The 21,405-nt window shown below is 41.5% G+C and overlaps 1 protein-coding gene across 4 annotated transcripts in view; it reads left to right on the forward strand.

The window, feature by feature from the left end:
- abr (ABR activator of RhoGEF and GTPase) overlaps positions 1–21,405 on the forward strand; it is a 127,649-nt gene that overhangs the window by 37,645 nt on the left and 68,599 nt on the right. For 2 of the 4 annotated variants that reach the window (XM_037120251.1, XM_037120252.1), the window contains exons 2-4: positions 9,822–10,003; positions 17,764–17,862; positions 19,667–19,852. In XM_037120251.1, coding sequence (XP_036976146.1) covers positions 9,822–10,003; positions 17,764–17,862; positions 19,667–19,852 — 467 coding nt within the window. Of the gene's footprint in view, positions 1–4,924; positions 5,072–9,821; positions 10,004–14,273; positions 14,511–17,763; positions 17,863–19,666; positions 19,853–21,405 lie in introns of those variants that run through there. The other 2 variants (XM_037120254.1, XM_037120255.1) reach the window with 2 other exon arrangements.

Here is a 21,405-nt window from a genome sequence, read left to right on the forward strand (position 1 = left end):
ATCTATGTGATATCACCTGGCAGAGGAGCTGCTACTCCGCTGCCCGGTGTGGGAGTGAGGAGGCGATGCAGCACAGGAGAGGTCGCTTTTTTCTCTCTCTCTCTCTCTCTTTTTTTTTTTTTTTTTTTTTAGTGCCTCGATCTAGTCATAGTGTTTGTTTTTTATTACCTTCCTGGTGAGCGACCAACAGGAGGGTAATGGGAAATGATTATAGGTTGTATACTATGTCTCAGTCCTCTAATGTCAGCAGCTCAACCTTATGCCAGAATGGTTTTATCATGTAGCCTTACACATACCCCATTACTTAACTGCCTAAAAACATTCTTGGAAAACCATTTTTTAGCTCTTTTGTCTTAGTTTACCGAATATGTATTTAAATATGGATGGTTGCCTCTGTTAATTGACAAGCAGCAGTAAGTGGCACCCAGGCTGTGGTCACATGACAGAGGAACGAACGAACACAAAGGAAAATGCAGTAATGTAAGCTATAATGCGCCTATAGATCTGCATGTTCATGGCGATGGAGTTCTCCTTTTGTGCCAGTTTCATAGTCAGTGTGCGCTTAGCTGGAATCCATATAATCCCTGCAGAGGTTCATTGTTTAGTATGGGAGGGTTGAAGTCAATGAGGGAGTTTTAAACACCCAAACAGACAGTATTCTCTCTATGGAGCCCTCAGCTGGTTTTATGACTCCGGCTGTTCAATTTTAAAACTTTCTCTTGTCCTCAGTTATAAATAGCGGAGCTCTTCCAGGAACACGGGCCACCTCCCGACATGACCAAACAGCCTATTGGCAAGCAAAGAGGAAGCATTTGCATCAACCTGGCCAGTTGTCATGGCAGCCATTGTCCTTGCCATGGAAACGAGGGCCGGTTATCAAGAGTGACAGGTGGATTTAGAGCTGTCTGTCAGGAGAGGTTAGCAGCGAGAGTGATGTGAGCTGACATCAGGCGGAGGTCAAGGAGTGGGTGGCAGGGTAGCAGGGATGGGACTGCAGATTTAGATTTTGGATATGCTACGAAATTGGGATCATCTCAACGGCGATTGTTATGAGGAGTAGGGCTGGTCGATATGGCCTAAATGATTCGGGATTAATGGGATTATTTTTAGGCTGTTTTGCGATACACAAAATGTATCTTGATATTATGAAATCTCCTCAAAAGCACTTCATAAATGCTAGGAGTGGGCAACGCAATCAAATATTATATCTGTGACAAAATACACTTAAACTTACAATCACTTCACTCTAATGCAGCCTTTACAACCAGGAAAAGATGACATTTACACCATATCAAGATATAGCAATATCCAAAATCTAAAATGATATATGTTTTTCTGTCCAACTCCACTCAGGAGAACCTCTGGACTCTTTGCTTCAGTGGTACCTGTTGTTTTTCTGTAACCACCTGTAAGTGGCGAAAATCACATCAGAGGGCATTTGTATGTTGGTGTTTGAGTCAAATTATGGTGTCTGAACAGGAGCTTTCAGTGAGCCTTTTCACCTCCGACCTCTTAAAAGGATCACACAGGAGGTTTGCATGTTTTATAAGGTTAACTATAAATTAGGGATTGATCAATATGTCAGTTGGTCGATTTACTTGGCTGATACAGGCCTATCACAGAGAGCATCTGATATGTGTATGTTGTCAGAACATCATGCAGAAAAACACGCTTGGGCTAAGTTAAAGTCAGTGTTGCTGAAACATTGTTTCAGTGCTCCGATTTTATTTTGGACAGTAGGTGTTTAATTAAGCTGTAAAATAAAGTGTTTGATTAATGCATTCAATGGATCTTTGCAAAAAGGTAGTCTTTATATATGAAGATTGGACAATATATCGGTATTAGATTTTTTTAATTTCCTGATTTCAATATCTGCATTGGTTTCAAAAATCCAGTACTGTTCAGACTATACCGCAAATTATTTATATTGGTTTCGAGAAGGGACTTGTAAAAAATGCAAATTTTATGTATTTGCATTTCCATCAATGGGGTTTATTGTTCAGTAGCTGACAGGCAAATGTCACATTTCAGAGCCTCCTTTGAATGCATCATGGAAGGATTCTTTAGGGTGTCATATGGACATAAATGCCATCAGAGATTGAGGAACTCTGTCATTTATATATTTAATGCACTGGCATCAGTATTATAGCTCCGTTCTGTGAGGAGGACATTGGCAGCATTTTGGCGTTTTCGTCATCTTTCTGATTTGTTTCTTTGCATTCACTTTGATCCCTTTGTAATAAATTTTCTTCCAGCACATGTGGGAGTAGTTGCTCTAAAACTGCTGAGGTAGTTCTCTACTCACAAGACAGAATTAAACACTTGGCGTTTACACTCTGTCGCATAGCCTTATGCAGTCGCTGAAGTGAGCAATGCAGAGCCGAGTGCTGAACAGTTTTCCACCGGTGCAACCATTCCTTATGAACTGGAGCCTCCATGACTTTACCCCATCAATCCACCCCAGAGCCTGTATGAGTAACTGTGTAGAGCATGTATCTGAGATAAGAAACGTGAGAGAGAAACATGAAATGCATGATACAGGAACAGGATGCTGCATTTTTGTTTTAGAAAATAAATGCAGGAAAAATCAACACTGATAATGCGGCTTTAAATTCTGTGTCTTTATCCCTTGCGTAACTCTCATTTGGAGATGATGCAGTGAAACAAGTTTTATAACGTGACCTTTTCAGCATAATTAAACGTCTGCGGAAATGTCAGGTCTTGGAGTCAATCCCTCAAAAAGCATCTCTTTTTTCCTGTATTTAAGAGTGTATTTAATGCAGCTAATCAAAATATGTTTAGACTAAGGAGTAGAATGACTAATGAGAACTGGACATCTGATATGAAATCACTAAATCATGTTTTAAGGCAGATGTCAAAAGTGTCCATGTCCGGGGATATTTTTTACCCTGAGGAGAGATGACATGAGAAGGATCAGGGTTGTCAGTCATAATTTTAAGAGCGGAGGCAGTTTCGTTCACATTTAAAACTAAAGTATCTCCGCTAAAATGACCTCAGTTAGTAGGTGTTAGTCGCAGTTAAGTGGGAAAACAAGTCGTGAACAAGGCTTTCATAATCTATTGTTGGTACTTACACACATGCAGCACTGTACATCTCCAGTTGGTTCCATCCAACCACAAAATCAAATCTCAGAAAGTTTCTGTTCTGTTCTTTAAAGCTGTCTACAGACAGTCCTGCTGTCAGCACATGCAGGACATTAGCAATGTACTTCCGGTTTTATCTTCCTCATAGCTCTGTGGTCTCCACATGTGTTTCTCCAGCGTCTCAGTTCAGCTAATTGTGCAGTAATTGACCATCAGGAGCCACCATGGGCACTGCTCTTAGCTATCTGTATGTGGACTTTTTTATGTACATTACATCGTCATCCTGACTTTGAAGCCATGTACTCAGGTAAATCGCTTATTTGAATCAACAGACTGACTGAAACACCTAATTCTCTTTCTAATTGTTGCATCATTTCTAACATTAACCCGTTTTTCATCCTCATTTAGCACACAATTTAACTGAATTTTCAGAATCACAATTTTTGTTTTCCCTGAAAACACTATTAAAATCATGATGATGTGACATTTGCGGGAGCCTGTACCAAACAAACATGTTTTCTAAGTAAGATTTGTGGGTCAGGCCTTCTCTTCATTACTACAGTGCTCTGTTGCAGTCCTGTTTTTGCAAAAATTGCAGCTTCAACAATTTGGATAATGCACTTGGCCATATTGTGATTTTGATAATATTTATTTAATATATTGTGCAGCCCCAGTTTCCATATATCACCATTTAGTTTTTGTTATAAGTTAAGCCCCTCTAAGTTAAGCCCCCTAGATAAGCATTAATTCTCCACTCAAGTGCTATCGACATGCTAAGAGTGCCAGTCAAACGTCAAACTATGGAAAATTATGTGTGAATGGTGAATGAATTAGGTTTTGTTAGGTTCATCCAGCTATTTTGTATACAGTGAAGAGGGACAAATATCATGACTAACTATAATTATCCCAGTCAGCTCACATATTCAAGACCAGGTGATCATCAATTGTAACATACAGATCTGTCAGGGGACTGGAAGGCCCACCACTGGGGCTCATGATGGTCAACTTTGTGTCTTTGTGTCCCACATGGAACCCCTGTATGTCAACTCAGTATGGCCTTTTAATTTTTTTTACAAGGAAAACCTTTAAAAGTATATGTCTCCAAGTCAACCTTTGCAACTGAATCTATACTGCAGGGATGTAGTAAAACTGACCACCACATTTCTGAAATAGAGATTATATACGTTAGAATTTTTTTGATTGATTGGCTTCAGAGCCGATTGTGTGTGTCCAGACAGACTTTGTGCTGACAATGCACGTCTCTTTTCGCTGGACAGTGTTCACATTTACAAATGAGCCGCAGATTGTACGATAAAACTGGTTCCCCATTTGATAAGAGCCAGTGGGGCATGGAAAAAAACAAACTACATATAAAAATTTGGAGGTTGGTTCCTCCTGGTATCGTGAATGGAGCGTACATAAAAGATATGCACATGGACCCGCACTATTGATTTTATGGCTACGTGACCCGTAAACCATAACAGGGACCATCTTTATTGGCCAGCTGGGAAGTGACGTGACAATTTCAAGAGGACAGAGACACACGTTGGTGAGCTCAAGGCATTTTATAGCTTCCATACAGTAACCTCTCTTTTTTGTGCATAGGAGTTATTTGTTTCCTCCCCCGCTGTGGGTGATTTTGCATACGGCATTGTTGCCTTAATTTGAATGAGTGTTGTCTGAAAGGCTGGTAACAGTGGCAGTATTCAACGGTGAGATCAGCTCCAAACCAGCTCTCTCATTTTAGATGAGTCAGCCTCTCAGTTTGTGTTGCTGAATTTTTGAGTGGAAGAAATGGAACCAGTGGGACTTAAGTAGTGACATAATATTTGCCCGACTGCCTTGGTGACACAGATGCCTGCCAGCGAAGGTGTTTAGGTCAAACAACACTCACGCAGACACCAGCGCACTCATGGCTTTCTTCTTTGAGGTTGCGTGTGTCCTTCGCTCTCTCCTCCCAAGCAACGGTAAGTCCGGTCTGGTCGCCTCGTGTTCGATTGTGTAGTTTCTCTGGTGTGTGGATGTGTGTATGTGTGGGTTAGTGTGTGTGTGTGTGTGTGACAGGTTCACTTCACTGCAGAGATGTTCAAGAGCGGGGCCGTATTGATTTGTCAATTAGGTCTTTCTCCCCAGCAAGTCAGTCCTTTTACCTGACGTTGTCTCCTGTTTAATCGCGTGTCATGTTGAGTGTGTCCCTGAGTTAACCCTGTAAAACATGTGTGTGTGTGTGTGTGTGTGTTTGGGGATTGCTCTATTGAACAGTAATAACAGGTTTTGGCTAATGACTCCTCTCCACAGAGAAATTCCGGCACAGCATTGATTTTTCTGTTTGTCACGCACAGGGATTGTCAGGGTGCATTAGCTGACTGAGGCAGCCTACATTTCAGCCTGTCAGAGTGTTTGCAGATAAACATGTGCACGTGCAGCCTCTTGTGTCATTGGCCCATGCACATGTGAGCTTTTTGACCGACAAAATAAATCACTAAACTGGTCAGACTGCTGCCCCGATGCTACTGACTGAAACATTTAAAACATGCACAGAGCCACACTGCTGTCAGCTTCAACAGCTGGTCTCACACGATCGGATATAGACTCAGCAAACACTCAGTTTCTCACACTTTGCTTCGTGATCTCATCGTTTGGTTAAAAAACCGCCTGTGTAAAATCTGTGGGGCTGCATAATTAATCTGTGACTCTTCCACAAATAATGATACAATGATGCCACAATTGTTATATAATACAATTTGTTATATATGCTACAGTGCAGGCGTTGGTTCAAACATGGAAATTCTATATTAAAGGCTTTAGAGGTATTTTGTTTTTAGCAGAAAGGCTCTTGTGCTGGCAATTGGTTGGTCAGTCTGCCACTTTTTTTATTTGATTGTCACATAATTTGGTATAGATATTAAAGTTCCCTTGAGGAGAAATCGTTATGATTTTGTTGATCCTACTGTGATTCAGATCAACCTCAAACCAGGTGAAAATGGCAAAATTATGCCCACTAAACATTAACATGGTAGTGTTGTCACTGTCACCATTTTAGCACGGTGTGAGCAAAGCACCTGTTTCCCTGGCTGTGCTCAGCAGAGAATATGAAGTAGCCCTTGTTCTATTTAAAAAGTTATATTAAGTTAGGAACACTGTCACTGTCTTTTGTGTCCAGAATTCTAATGGCTGTCCTCTTCTTGCTTAGCTTTGCAGCTTTGATTTCCAATAGATTACCAACTTTTCAGATTTGCGCTCTGGCTAAACTTCTTCAATTTCTGATGTTTAAACAATAAGCTAGTTGACCTGCCCTGATTCCATTTCCTCTTTTTCTGTATTGTCCAACTGCTTGTTATGTACATGTAAAACCCCATCAAATCTACAATAGTGCACTGCTGTTTCCCTCCATGCTGTAAACCTGACCACCAACTTCCTGCTCTGAAGAATTATGTGTTCACTCGGTGTTTATCTGTGCAGCCCCTTTTACAGTAACTCCCCCACAGACATGCACCTCACACAATTAAACATTAATGAAGAAATCAACCAGTAGATGTACTGAGCATGCTGCTCCAGTGCTTTTAATAACATAAATGCTGCCATAAAAAGTCAATGAGTAATGATTTCCTCTTTAAGGTTATGTTTTTGCCTGGACAGTCTTTTAGTTTAAAATGGATGCCTCCGTCTTATGCTTAATTTGAATCAGCAAATAACCATTAAGTCTCTACTCTTTCAAAGTAGATGTTATTGTTTACCACAAAGTAATTAATGTATCAGTGTATGTCCGGTTTACCTCATCATATTGCCTCCTCCTCCTACTCAAGCCAGTTTAAGAAATGTAATTTTCATGTATTAGAATATTAACACACAGTTTCAATTAACTACAATGTGCATGTGCTCTAATTGTCATTCAGGGGAGAAATAGGTTTTCTCACACTGCAGGTTTCTATTTTGGGGCCTGGCAGGGTTGACAGATCAGACATAACCACCTTAAAAATATCAGCACCGCACACTACCCCCACCAGCACACGGTGCCTTTTCTGCTAACTATGTTACGCCATATACAGCTGTAATTATTTCTGTCTCTCTCTGATCTCCCTCTGTTTTGGTTTTTGGTCGGATTTTGTCACTGTGGGCCAAACAGCAGCAGCCAGCCAGCCAGGCGAAACAGACGTCTTCACAAATGCCCTTTTCGTTTTGTCTCTGCTCCTCTCTCTCTCTTTGTATATCTGCCTTGAATTAATATGGCTAATCAGACATAATGAGCAGAAATAATGACCACTCACACACCAAATTGCACGCAGAGAGATTCATTCAAACACAAAGTGACTCTAATGATTCATTAACAGTTTTGCACAGAATGCATACAGAGCTGACATTAACAAAAGGAAATACATGAGAGCTCTGTAACTGTAAGTAAGCCAAAAGCACACAGTGTGCACACAGCTGAGAGCTGAGCGTATATTCAGGCCTGTTTGCTCTGCTTTGTCTTCACTGGTCTGACTCTGTAATTGACTGTAATTCTGAATGATTTCTGCCGCCTATTGATGTTGTCTGCGGAAAGACATTTTTCATTAAAATTATTGGTTAAAGAGTGAACAGACCTTTGTGCTTGTCTAGACCTGAGTGCTCACAATGTAAGGCTTTCAATGCCTACCATCCATCCTCCCTTCCTGTGCATAGTTGAGTTTCAAAAAGTCAACCTTGAGCTGGGAGGAAATGTGAGGATTTTATGGCACTGTTGAGTGCTATAACATCAGGTACATATCTTATATAACCAGAGCAGTCGTCTGTTTTCCCCTCATGCTCATGTACACTTGCACTACTTTAGCAGATTGGGACAAACTAGCCTGTCAGGAGGCCAGAAGGTGTACAGAACAGTCACAGAGAAAACAGATGGAAGAGAGAGAGAGAAAAACAAATACACGCAACCACACTTTTGCATATTGGAAGAGCGGACTCACTCTATGGCATGATCGCAGCGCAGTTGGCGCCGGACAGATGACCATATCTGCGATTTTTTTTAACCCCATCCCCATCTCACCGAGCTTCAGCACACTGTCACTTTTTTTTTTCGACATGCTTCACTAAGCCAGCTCAGACCCAAATGCACCATTTGTCAGCTATTTGCCTAGCAGCTACGAATAAACCATATGGTCACTGTGACTCCCCATGGTCCACATACACACTCCCATGCAACTAACAGATGGAGGGAGTTTTTTGATTGGCAGGTGGGTGGTCCAGTGATTGTGGGTTATGGTGCGTGTCAGAAGGTGACAGACGGCAGTGCGTGTGTGTGTGTGTGTTTGTGTGTCGGCCACTCGAGGCACCCATCAACATTAGCTTGATGGTGTATGTCCTCCCTGTGGGGATTGACCCCTGCTTTTATTTCCCAATTAGTTCTCACTTGTGGCTCGTTAGAGTCGTCTGGCATTCTTACATGCACAAACACACAAACACACCTTTCCAGAGCCCATGTTTGTCTGTGCTTTTGGTGGTTGAACTCAGTGTAGGTTATACGCTCACTGGCACACCTCCCACATAATTTGCTTTGGAATGTTTGGTTCTGCTTTTACAGCAGCCCACTGCTCTATGGCTTTTTGTAATAGTTACATAAGCTTCTTACACTTGTCCTATCCATGTTCATCAAAGAGATGCACTGTACTGTGTCAGGTGGATGAACAGGAATTTTATGTGATCAGGATGAAAGTTGACTTCCTGGAAAATCTACATTAACTGTGTAAGCATCTTTGCTTTTTTTGTTTGCACTTTTTTCTTACTTTCAGTAAAGAAACTATTTATCTTTATCATGTCATGTCTTATAGCATTATTATCATCATGCTTACCTGTTGAATTATTCCTAGTATCTCAGGAATTTATCAGTCTGTAAATTTAGCAAAAAAGTTTTCAACCCCTTGAACAGCAGTAGCAATATCTATCCAGTCAGTCTTTATTGGAGACTTGGCTTGTAACCATTTTCATGTTACAGCTTTCTTGCTGGCAGCTAAAAATAGCTTTTGTTGGTATTTGTCTTGTGCTAATAACACGCTGCAATGTTGCCCAAATAAATTGTGGGGAAAGAGCAAGAGCTTGTTATTCCACCGTTTTCTTCACCAGCATTCCTTTGAAGGCAGTAGTTGATTCAGAGTCTGCGTTGTTCCCTTTCACTGGAGCTGTCACTGTTACTCTGGCCCTAACACCAGCGATGTCACTGGACATGTATAGTGACCTTAATACTGAGTGAACTTTATATAGAAAACTTACAGAAGACTGTGATGCAGCAGAAAGAAAGGAAATTTAGAATATTAAAGTTACATGTGAAGTCTGTTGCCATGCTAGAATGTTTAAGGTTGTATTTGGCATTTTTTCTGCCACTGAGTTTGACACAACATGCTCCAACAATCCACAGCCTGTTTTTCTGTGTAGTCCTTTGTTTATTCTTTAAATCATTAAAGATCCATGTGTCCTCTGCCTGCAAACTCTTTGTGTTTTCTGTGCATACCACCTTAAGTCATCAGAACATTTTTCCCCTCCTGGTTTATGTTATTATATGTGTAATCTTCACACAGCTAACAGAGTAACTGGTGGGCAAAAAGAGAATTCAGTCCCTGAAAACAGCACTGAGGAAATATTTCACTGGAGCCCAGCGATGGCCTTGTTCTCTATGGTGAAATGCTAATCAGCATCTCTCTTTTTCTCTTCATCTCTCCCTCCCGCTCTGTCTCTGTCCTCCAGACTTTAACTACAACACAGATGGCTACGAGGGGGACGGAACGGAGGACGGCAAGTCTCAGGACGGCTCAGAGACGCTGCCCTATATAGATGAATCGCCCACCATGTCGCCCCAGCTGTGCGCGCCCCAAGGGCCGGACGGAGAAGCGGTCTCCCCCACGCCACCAGAGGGCCTGCCGCCAGGGGTTAGAACACACACACACTCAGGCGCACACACACACACAGAGATAGAGAGAGGGGCTGAGGCACATAAATCACAGTCTGGATTTATTCTGTTTGTGATTACACACTACATGACCGATTGGCTCAGGTGCAGTTCTCCTCCAGGCAAATTACTGAGGTGAAATATGTAAGATCCTCCAAGGCATGAAGGTTGTTTTCTTTGTAGGTTGTAGGTTTTATCAACTTAACTTGTGTATTAGTGTATTAAGACCGTTTCAGATTTTCAGTGAGAACAGAGACAATGTACCTGGCTGTGAATGTGAGAACAGCTGTGTCAAACTGTGCATACATCATTCTACACAGTGAAGCTCAGACATTGAACTGTAGGAACGTGACTAAGTACACATGGGGTACTTAAAAAGTATCTTTTTCGCAGGCAGATTTAAGTTATTTGACTGAAATCCTACACTACAGCGCACCGTTGATATGAGATCTCAACTGTCATTTTTGCAATATCACATGATGAAGTTTCTTTTAAAGGATGGTTTCGCATTTTTCCAAGTCAAGCTTAATAAATTACTCACACACCCATGTGTATGGTAAAAGAGTTATTGGTGGCTGCTAGCCTCCTGCCCATATTGGCCATGACAAGATTAAATGTAAGTGCCTGACAGAATCCACAGTTATCCTGCTGTGTCAAAACACTCTAAATTTCAGCTTACACGAGGCTTTAGCATCATGAGTTAGTCTGATTAATTGGCTGTCTTTCAAAATGAGTGTTCTTTGAATGATATCCCTTGTTTGTGTACATCCATGGACAGTGTTTTTTTTTTTTGTGCTGAGCTGTAGTGATAGAAACACAAAGAGGGAATTTCATACTCAAAAGTTTAGGAGAATTACAAGAATCAGTAAATATTTCAGTGAAAATATGTGCATGTTGTTAAGTGTTAATGTGACAAAAAGAAAAATACCTTGTTCTTCAATGTAGAATCCAGAGAAGTCTTCAAATCACTCCCGGCTCAACTATTATATCATTGACAATAATGTAACTGCGACAAAAACCTACAGGTGACTGAATGTGCAATATTATTTTTAGACTGTACATATTGTCTAAACTCAAAGATTTAGAAATATCATGAAGACAGTTAAAATGTGTTTGAAATAAGCTCATTCAAATGCTTTACATTATGAACAGCCTGGCATCCTGTAATGAGTGTCATACAGTTAAACCCGATCTGTCATCAGCCAGAGTTTCTCCTTGTTATTAGCAGTAGCAGCTCCACCTGAGATGATTTCACTTCAGGCTCTATCTGCGATGACAGCCTTTTGGTCTTTTCTGGACTGATGACGTTAGCTGCCAGATTATGACCCAGTGTAATTGTTAGTGGTTAGCTACAATAGCTGGACTCTCTGCAGCACACCGCAGGTGGCACAGTCATAGCAGCAGGAAATGACCACTGACCCACATGGGGTTTGACGTCACCATCACCAATCTGCCAGTTTGTGCTTGAATGCAGAACACGTTCCAGGACTGTTTACCCATAACATTGCAGTTGTATTTTTTAAAGCGGTCATTGCAGTGGTCACTTTTACTTCAGTGTGTTTTGTCTTGGATTGAAATGTATGCTGTAAGTGGCACTCAGTTCCTCTCTGAGAAGGTAAAGTCCTACCAGACAGCGGCCATTCAGAACAGCTGGTAGTCATGAAATTCACTGGGCTGTTGTCTTTTATATGAATTTCTGGTAGGGAGTAGCAATATACGGCTCATCTAACAATGCACAATGTTTACTAAATGTTTCTGTCTGCATATTTCAGTGTGGTCTTTTATGTCAGTAGGTCAGGAGGTTTCAGTTCTCTTTTTTTTTTATGACTCGTGGGTGTGTGTATGTGTCTGTGTGAATGTGTGAGTGGTTGCAGCCCGTCAGCAGCCCGGGGAGGCTCAGTGGGAGTCATGTTAACCCTGACCTGAACCTCCCCTCCAACACGCACACTGTGACATGCACATAGCCACACAGAAAAAGAGGCTAACAGGCTTTCACTTCACACAACACAAGCTGCTTTGACATGCAGCGTGGAAAAAAGCATGAATGAAAACTACAGTAGTCACGATTGGTTGGCTCAGGGATCTGCTTTGTTTCTCAATGTACACCCAACAGGAATATCGAAGCTACACCCCATCCGCTCCATTTGGCCTTAAAATCTGCCCACTCTCTCCCAGTGGCCCTTTTTTAAATCTCTATTCCAAGCAGCTGTTTTATCCTCATATTACAAATACGCTGTGGCCCTGATCATTGACCTTATAACAGCTGTGACATGTGAATCATTAAGCTTATTGTTGTGCTGCATTCTTTAAGTTACTTCGTCAGGGGTCAGCTCACAAAAATGAAAGTGTGTCTCCATCTAGTGGCAAATTGGGGTAAGAACAGATGAGACAGGACATTTTCCCAATAACAAAACATTTAAAAAGAAATAGTTAACTTTAATGATTAACAGTGATGGGAAAACTACTATTAACCACTTTGACCTCACAGATTTTTCATCAGCAGATGAGGCAGAGACATTTTCAAACCATGAAACCATGATATGAATAGCATCACGTGAGGCAAAATATAGCACTAGATCATAAAGACACGCTATTTACATGTGTCTTGACCCCCACACCTTGGTAACAGATTGAGTCAGAGCAGTTCATATAGGCGGTTGGTTTGATGCTGCGAGGGATCGTTTGGACTCTGAAGGTCTTTCCACTGTAGTTGTTCTGTCCTCACCGCCTTGTGAAGTCGGCCTCTCTTTCCGCTGAGTTTGCACTGGCCTCTCATCGGCTGACACGAGAGAGCCAGCGCTGACACCTCCCTGCCAAAATGCAGCCGTTCAGCATGACGGGCCTTCAGTTTGGACTATTTTGGTGATAAGTCTTAGTTTATATTTGTATTTTGGGAATGCTCTAAAACTGTAGTTTCTATATATCTGAGGAGGCCAGAGATTCTCTGTTTTTCCATCCTTTAAAGGGTTTCGAATGGATGTCTAAGGATAGAGGGTGTTGCATGTCAAGATTTCGAGCACACAAATGTAATTGACTTCACTAGTTTTATGCTTTTGTTTTCTTCTTCTTTTTTTGGTCCTCCTTCTCATATTTATTCTTTTTCCATTCTGATGTCATTTTCTGTCCTTTGTCCTTTTATTTATACAGTCCTGTCTCTGCCCATATTAATGTAATGGTGGTGACCTAGAAAGACAAGCCACAAGCATAAATTTGACTATTATTTATTTTCCCAATAGTCTTCCAGGTCCTTGGCTTGTAAAATGGGTCTGACCTATAAAGTAGAGACCAGGCAGTTAGCATCCCGAAGAAACGTGTTGAGTTTGCCAGATTAGTCTGCAGACATGGCAGCAAAGAGAAGGTGTTGGGCATTTCTGAAATCTTCAGCCAGAGGGGAGAAAAGTATAGAGGGTGGCTGATAGTGTAGCAGTGGGTGTCATTTCCTGTGAAGTGGCAACCAAGGGTCAGGAGCAGGCTGAGAGGTCATGAGGGTGAGGGAACTGTTTTTCATTAACAAAGACGCAAACTCAGAGTTGAATCATGTCATTCACATTTTCAGTTTCATTTCCTCTCTAGTATCTAGAGTTACTGATTTTTCCAACATATTGTCTTGGAGCACACGTGGCTTATTTCACTTTTTATTTTTTAAAAATTTTTTTAAATACTTTAACCACATGTTCTGCCTTCGCTAAACGGCTGCTGCCAAGTGAACTATGTGACCTGTAATTAGAATCAGCCGCACTGGCAGCACATTAGCTGGCCTCAGCTCCACATCCAAGGCTATCAGCGGATCAATAAAGAGACAATGGCCAGAGGACAGGCGAGAGAGAGATGAACTCTGTAACACTCAGTAATGCGTGAAAGAGAGAAGCTGTGTGTTTCGAGGAAGTGGCTTTTGCCCGAAGATACGGAAGACAAAAATGAAGAGAGCGAAGCAGACGACTCTCCCAGTGAGGCACACACGAACGGCCCTTGTAGCCATCAAGGAAGTGGCTGGATAGCGTTTGTTGTGAGGGGAGGGGTGGATGTGGAGGGAGGGCAGACCTCATCGACCGAGGTGGAACAGTTGCACGCACACACACACACATGCACACACGCACACACACACACACACACACACACACACACACACACACACACACACACATACAGATTACACACACTCACACCAGGAAGCCCGGCAGAGGAAGGGGGTGGGGTTGTGTAGGCGGGGTCCTCTCTTCTTTCTCTCTCGGCGTCCAGACGACTTACTCTGAAGGGAAAACACTGATGTGTCCAGGCAGGCCCTGAAGAAGGGGATCTCGGGCAGAAAGAGGAGAGGAGGAGGCGGCAAAGGGAAGAAGGGGAAAAAGAAAGAAAAGAGAGTCATGGAGGAGGAAGAGGAGGAGGTGCTGTGCTACTTGGACAGGGTGCTGGAGGAGGAGGAGGAGGTGTTTGAATATGGAGATGGGGAACTGGATCCCATCAGTCCGACACATAGACAGTTCAAGGTGAGACAGCGGCCGGACCGCTGGATGCAGGGAACAAACACACACACACGCGCGCACACACACACACACACACACACAGACCCACTTGTGCCGGTCTAACACACACCAGGCTTGAAGGCTTGGCTATTTAAAGCAAAGTGGAAAGAATTGTTGATGTCTTGGCATGATGTGGCGTCACTATGTGCTGCTACGTGTGTCTACAGTATCAGCCATCTGTGCTGCAAGAGTGTGTGTGTGTGTGTGTGTGTGTGTGTGGGACAGCTATTGGTCTGTCAGCGTGGCCTGATGAGGCAGCTACTCTGGAGCACATGTCTCCTTACTCTGCTGCTTCTTAAAGGCTTCTGGTCTCTGCTTGAAATGCTAACTTGTGCCTGTTAAGAAGCCTGCGTGTTTGCGTGTCTTTTTGTGTACTCCTCCCAGCAGACGAATTGACAAAATGCATTGATGCCTGCCCCGTTACTGGTCACTCTTGTTTTCAGCAACTTTATCACACAGGATGTGGGTACAATAGAAAAACATGCAGCGTTTTTTCTGTCTGAAAAGAGTAGCTGAAAAAGTGCATGCACAGGCGCAGGTTGCCATGGAAAAATCCTTTCACCGCTCATGTATTTCTCATCTTGCCCTCTCTCGCCACACAGTAGCTCTTTGTACAGCAGAGGGAAAATATTCCCAGTGTTGTAAGAAATAGTTTTTCCCCCCTTCCTTTCCTGGCTATTTTTTTCATCCTACCGTGACATGCTTGTCACGGAGGCAGTAAGCCCCACACGTCAACAGCACACATGTTTACTTTGACAATAAAATGCATTTCTTCCGTGCTGCACCACACAGACCTGGTACGAAGAGTATAAAGAGTATAAAAAGAGGTAGGAAAGCTTGCAAGAAGTAGCCTGGAGATGTAATTTGAATAAAAACACAATGTCTGGAGATGTGGACACACATATGGTTTGTGGTGCTTAAAATAAATGCTGAGCTGCGGCAGTACTTGCATATGAAAGAGACATCTGAGAGTCTGACTCATTTCTTGAGCTGCTTTTGTTGTGAGCTTTAGTTATAAGGAGAAATGTTCTTGCAGTCTCTTTTAAGGAATACCAGCAGACTATAAAACAGACGAAGAGGCTCAAACCCTGCTGAACAGATGATCTTTTGAAATCCTTCATTGAATTACAGAGGTAGTGATATCAATTCAGCTCACTCAAAAGTCTCAACAGTTTAATTAAGAGCGACGTGATTTGTAGAGTCTATCTTGGTTCTTGTTCTAAGTTGCTACACTGTCGCTGTCACCACCAGTCAGAGGGATATAATGCATCAACACCCTCGTCAAGTGTGAAGTCTCATGGATCTTGATGGACAGGCATGACGTTTTAGAATTACCACCTATTTTTAATATGTGACTCACACAAAAATATTTCTGATTTCACTCTGATATATCTATCTGATATAAATATTATTGTTTCTTTTGGTCTTTTTCCCAGTGAACTAAATCTTAATTATCCTGCAGGGATATGTTGTGGTGTATGTACCACGCCTGGTTATACAGCATAGCTCGTGTCTTGACCGATAACATCCGTGTCAGAAGGTGGATGTTGGCTGTGATTGGGTTAAAGAATGAGGTCACTGCTCGTTTTATCAGGCAGCGCTGGTGTGCTGATATCATTGTAAGGAGCTGGTAGTGTTAATAATTAATTTTCCTTTCTGCTCTCATGGCTGTCCTTTGGCCTCCCTCAGAGTATATACAGTGTGTGTATTGCCTCAACTTGACTTTCACTACAGTTCTCTTGTCTATTGTCGTCTGTCTTTGTGTATGTACATGTGTGTCTTCAGCCAGTCAACAAAGGCCTAAACAAGTGTTTTCTTTGGGAAAACTGTTAGTTTTCTGTTAGATTTATTGTGGAAGAATATTTAGATGAGGAGTGCTTGACTAGCTTTCACATATTTGAATTGTTTTGTCCGACACATTGTTGTGACCTGACGTGTCTTGGTGAGATCACATTAACACCACCGTGGATTTTAACCATTCACAGTTTTGTGTGAATCGTGCAGCAGGTGTTGATATATAATTGTTGGAAACAAAACTGGAATCATCATCTTCACACCATGACATGGTGACATATGTTTAATCAAAGGCTTTCTGACTAAACTGCAGGGCAATGATGATACTAAACAGCTGTAATATGTCTGTATACAAAAAACAATGAATCCGCGCGTGGTCGGCAAAGCACAAACTTTGTGTAGAGGACTTATCGACACAGGTTGTGTTCAAATATAAAAAGAATACAGATTTTCATTTCATCATCTGTTTTTTCAGTCAAGTTTGGTGTACATCTCCAACACGAAACATAAGCTGCAACCTCTAACAGCAGTTTTTATATTTAATTATTGAATGAGAGAAAACAAAGCCTGCTTCCCTTTCTAAATAAGCGACCGCCAGTTAAACTTTGCTTTTGCTTTGAACACATTTATCTTTATATACTGTAAATTTTGTGAGGTTTATGGTTTATGACTACACCCAGAACAGATGAATTACTGACATGTAAGTCAGGTAGACTGATGGAGATAAAATGCTCACAGGTGTGAGTTGAGTTGAATCTGACTTGTCCGTTTCATCCATTCATCTAGTACTGAACACCATACTGCTGTCTGCCTAATGCATGATGGAATAGTATTCACCATTTTCCCATGGAGATGAGCAGGCAGCTGAATGAATGAATGTACAAAAGATCTGTGTGGAGAATATCAACAGCAAACGTTTAACCTCAGTTTTACCTTTCTAGCATACGGTTGCAGCTATTGCATTCACCTTTTCTCCCTTTTAAGTGTTGTGTTACTAGTGTTTTCCCCAGTACAGGGATAAAAGTCTTGTTTTGCTCTTGCTCTGTGTTTCTTATACGTGATTAGGGTGGTGATTCCCCTGATACTGAAGTCAAAATACAACATAGCCGAGGAGTAAGACTTTCCACAGCGGAAACAAGCCATTTAGATGTTTTTAGATGAAGATCCTCAATAAATGCCTGCTACTGGAGCTCGTTCCTGGGCGCTTGGGATGTGTGTGTTTGAGTCTCATGTTTACCTTATGTTGTAACCATAGTGGCAACTCGCAGGAAATGAGCTTGAGTCACCGTATTGTAATGTGGCATTGGTCAAAAATGTATCCTGAATGCTAGGAGTTTACCAAAGCATCCGTGGTGTGTGTGTGTGAAATGTATAAGTGACTGCGAAATACATAATTACAATCAGGTCTGTTTTTGTTCTGCAGGGAGACATGGAGAAAGGACTGGAGATGAAGAAACTGGTGCTGTCTGGTTTCTTGGCTAGTGAGGAAATCTACATTAACCAGCTGGAGGCCCTGCTACTGGTGAGACACACACAGAGGCACGCACACACACACGCGCATGCATGCGCTGCAGAAAGAAACTGTGTTTTGAGCTACACAGTATGTGTGGATGATGCAGTGGTGAAGATGATTTCACTTTCTTTTAAATGTTCTGACCCTGATGGACACATTAACTTGTTTTATGAGAAAAACAGCATGTAAAGACTCAAGTAGCTGCATGCATGTTGCAGTGCATGTTGTTGCAGGCCTGTGGGAACGGTCAGTGCACTATTAGTGGTTAATGGTCGTACTGAGAGAAGAGACCACAGCATAGCAGCTTCCTGAAACTGAACATGCCTTCCCATGCTAAGCTAACTATCTCATATCCTGCCACTCTTAGCCACAGGCTGCACTTTGACCGACATGGCTGACTAGTGCAGCGTTAAGTTACGCTGTAATATTGTTTAGTCACACAAGAGTTATGGTATGAAACTTCCTGCACTGAAACACAAAAAGATGGAGTAGTTGAGGTAAACGGATGATTGCAGTAACGCTGGCTGAAATCTGGTCTGGCTCTCTCTTCCTTCTCTTTCAACCCTCAGTGACTACGCAAGAAGTCAATTAAACAATTTGACCATTAAAGAGTTTCTTCCTACCCTTCCCCCACTTATTCAGACATTCAACAAATGTCTTCAAGATCATATTCATGTTTTTGTTTTATTGCAGTTTATATTTGGCAGGTTTTAGTTTAAACTACCAAATTCATGGAAAGCCATGACTGGTAAACAAAGTCAGAAGAAGCTCAAGTGTTGGACGATGTTTTGGTGTTACGGTGGTTGATTTGACCAAATATAGAGACTGATGTTGATATCTTACAGCCAGAAGTTACTTATACATGGATATTTTGGTCTGCAGTCTCATATAAACAACTGTGGAGGTAACAGATGGCAAGGACAGCAAACCAGCCCATTGTATTTAGCTGGACGTTAACATGAATTGAGGCACTTTCTTGCAGATTAGATGACAGATATGAATAGCTGCTAGAAGGTTTGAGTCATATGTTAAATATGTCCTGCTCCTGCTTTAATTTATAACACACAAGCAGAAAATTCCCCATTTCTTAAACATGCAGACATAGACAGAAGGGTAGCCTTTTATTGGTACCTATTCAAATATTGCTTTATTTTTAGCCACATCAGTACATTGGCTGTTTACAGATTAATTCTTAAGGTGTTATAATATCTAACAATTGTGTGAATTGATCTATGTGGCACTTTTTTATGATGATGAATTTCAGATTAAAAGAAACCCCAAAACTTCATGGTAAAACAACCCCAACAATACAACCCCTAAACAGCATGACAGAAGAAGTGTGTGTGTGTGTGTGTGTGTGTGTGTGTGTGTGTGTGTGTGTGTGTGTGTGTGTGTGTGTGTGTGTGTGTGTGTGTGTGTGTGTGTGTGTGTGTGTGTGTGTGTGTGTGTGTATATCAGGAGCTGCACAGTAAAAAAGAGTCACCCAATTGCATTCCAGAGTTGCTTAGATTACACACTTATCACTCGGTGACACACAGCAAGATCGAAATATAAAATTTATATAATATAAAATTAGGCCACTGATTCACACTCTACCAAAACATGGTCTTTTATTAGACATGGCCTCAAACTATTTAATTAGTATTTTGTGCAAAACAAACTTTATGGTTTATGTAACTGTTGAACTCGAATAAGAAAACGTTCACTGAGTTTTGCCTTGCTTTCCAGCTCTTAATCCTCTTTATTTACTGTAGTTTACGTTTTAAACTCAAGTTGTGCTCACTGTCTTTACTCTCTGACCCTGATTCTCCAGCCCATGCGTCCTCTGAAAGCCACTGCCACAACCTCGCAGCCAGTCCTGACCATCCAGCAGGTGGAGACCATCTTCTACAAAATCCAGGACATTTTTGAGATCCACAAGGAGTTCTACGACGCCCTCTTACCTAACATTCAACAGTGGGACGAGAAGGTCACCGTGGGACATTTATTTCAAAAGCTGGTGAGTGTGACGTGGGCCCAGAAATTACGCTGCGTGGGATTTTATTTTCCCTCTTCATCATTTTGAAACATGTAATTGAGTGTTAAAAGTAGAATTGTCAGACTCTCACTATTTGTACTCGTGAATCACTCATCTAAATTATACAGCTCATAAGTGTATGTGTGTGCCCCCATGTCTGTGGTCTGAGTGCATTAGCTGTAATGTTCCAGCCTCCGATCCGTCGTATTTGGACTGGATTATTTTGCTTAAACAGGCGCTCTCAGTACATAATGTTACACCATCATTGTAACGTGTGTGTGTGCATGTGTCTGTGTATTGTATAAACCAGCCTCAGCTAGTCTCAAAGTGAGTTAGTCCTCCCTCTGTGTTAGATCACTACATTGTCAGATTTGCAGCTGATAATGTAATTTGAACAGGGCCCCTCAGCACATAACATAGTGTAAGAGCATACACAGGGTGTATGTGTCTTAATGTATTTTAGCCACTCATTACATCTGTTTGGCACACTGTGGGGAGGCTGATGAAACATGCTGTAATGGAGATGTTGTACTATATATTGACTTCTTGTTGAAAAAAAAAAATCTGAGTTCAAATGTAATTGACATGGTAATTCCCACTGAATATGTAAAATCCAGGGGCAGTAATCAGTAAAAAAAAATGTGGCCAGTTGTGGCAACAATTTGAATGTCATTTGGTACTGAGAGCAGGAGTGTAGCTATGATAATGTGTCCTGTATCTCCCTGAGCATGTCCCGCTGTGAGCAGGCAATAACAGTACATTGTGGTTTATAATTTTCCTGGGCTTGAAGCTGGACAGGCTAGAGTGGCAGTGAATCGCAGTGAAGCTCTTCTACCTGACAGTAACTGCAGTGTTTTGCTGGGTGTATCACAAAACCACAGGAGAACAAAAAAATCACTGGATTATCTGTGATTTTAATTACGCTTACATAACAAGGATCATTTGCATAGTGTTGAAATTCTCCCTGTTGTTCAAAGTGGTAATAGGCTGACTTTCCGCCTCATTTTGTGATGAAATTTGAAAAGATAGTAGGCAATAAAATCTTTATTACTTTCTCTAGCATCACTCCACGGCAGTGGATATCTTGTCACTATCTTAGATGTGTGTTGTCATGGATTTGATGTTTCTTCACAGTATGACTTTAGTTTCAGTATCTTTACCTTTAACACACATGGTACAGCTAAAGTGTCAGAAACTAGTATCGTCAAGCTTAGAAACAGCTGCATAGATTTGTATCAACAGTTTCAGACATCTCCCCTTACATTTTATAACAATAAACAGATGAGATATAATTAAGTGATATGGTAGCAGTGATTGAATATTCAGCTCATGCCATGTTTTGGGAATTTATGAGATAAAATTTAATCTTATTAATGAGCTGTGAGTTAATCAGATGTCCCATTATGAAAGATCCTGTGACATTTTGCCCAGTCATGAGCATACTGTTGTTTTGACTAGAGTGTCATGCCAGCTCAGACAAATAAACTCCTTAGAAACAGTTAGTTAGTTAGTCTCTGATACAGACAAGTAACTGT

This window comes from Acanthopagrus latus, chromosome 13 (assembly GCF_904848185.1).
Source record: "Acanthopagrus latus isolate v.2019 chromosome 13, fAcaLat1.1, whole genome shotgun sequence".
In the NCBI taxonomy this organism is placed as follows: domain Eukaryota; kingdom Metazoa; phylum Chordata; class Actinopteri; order Spariformes; family Sparidae; genus Acanthopagrus; species Acanthopagrus latus.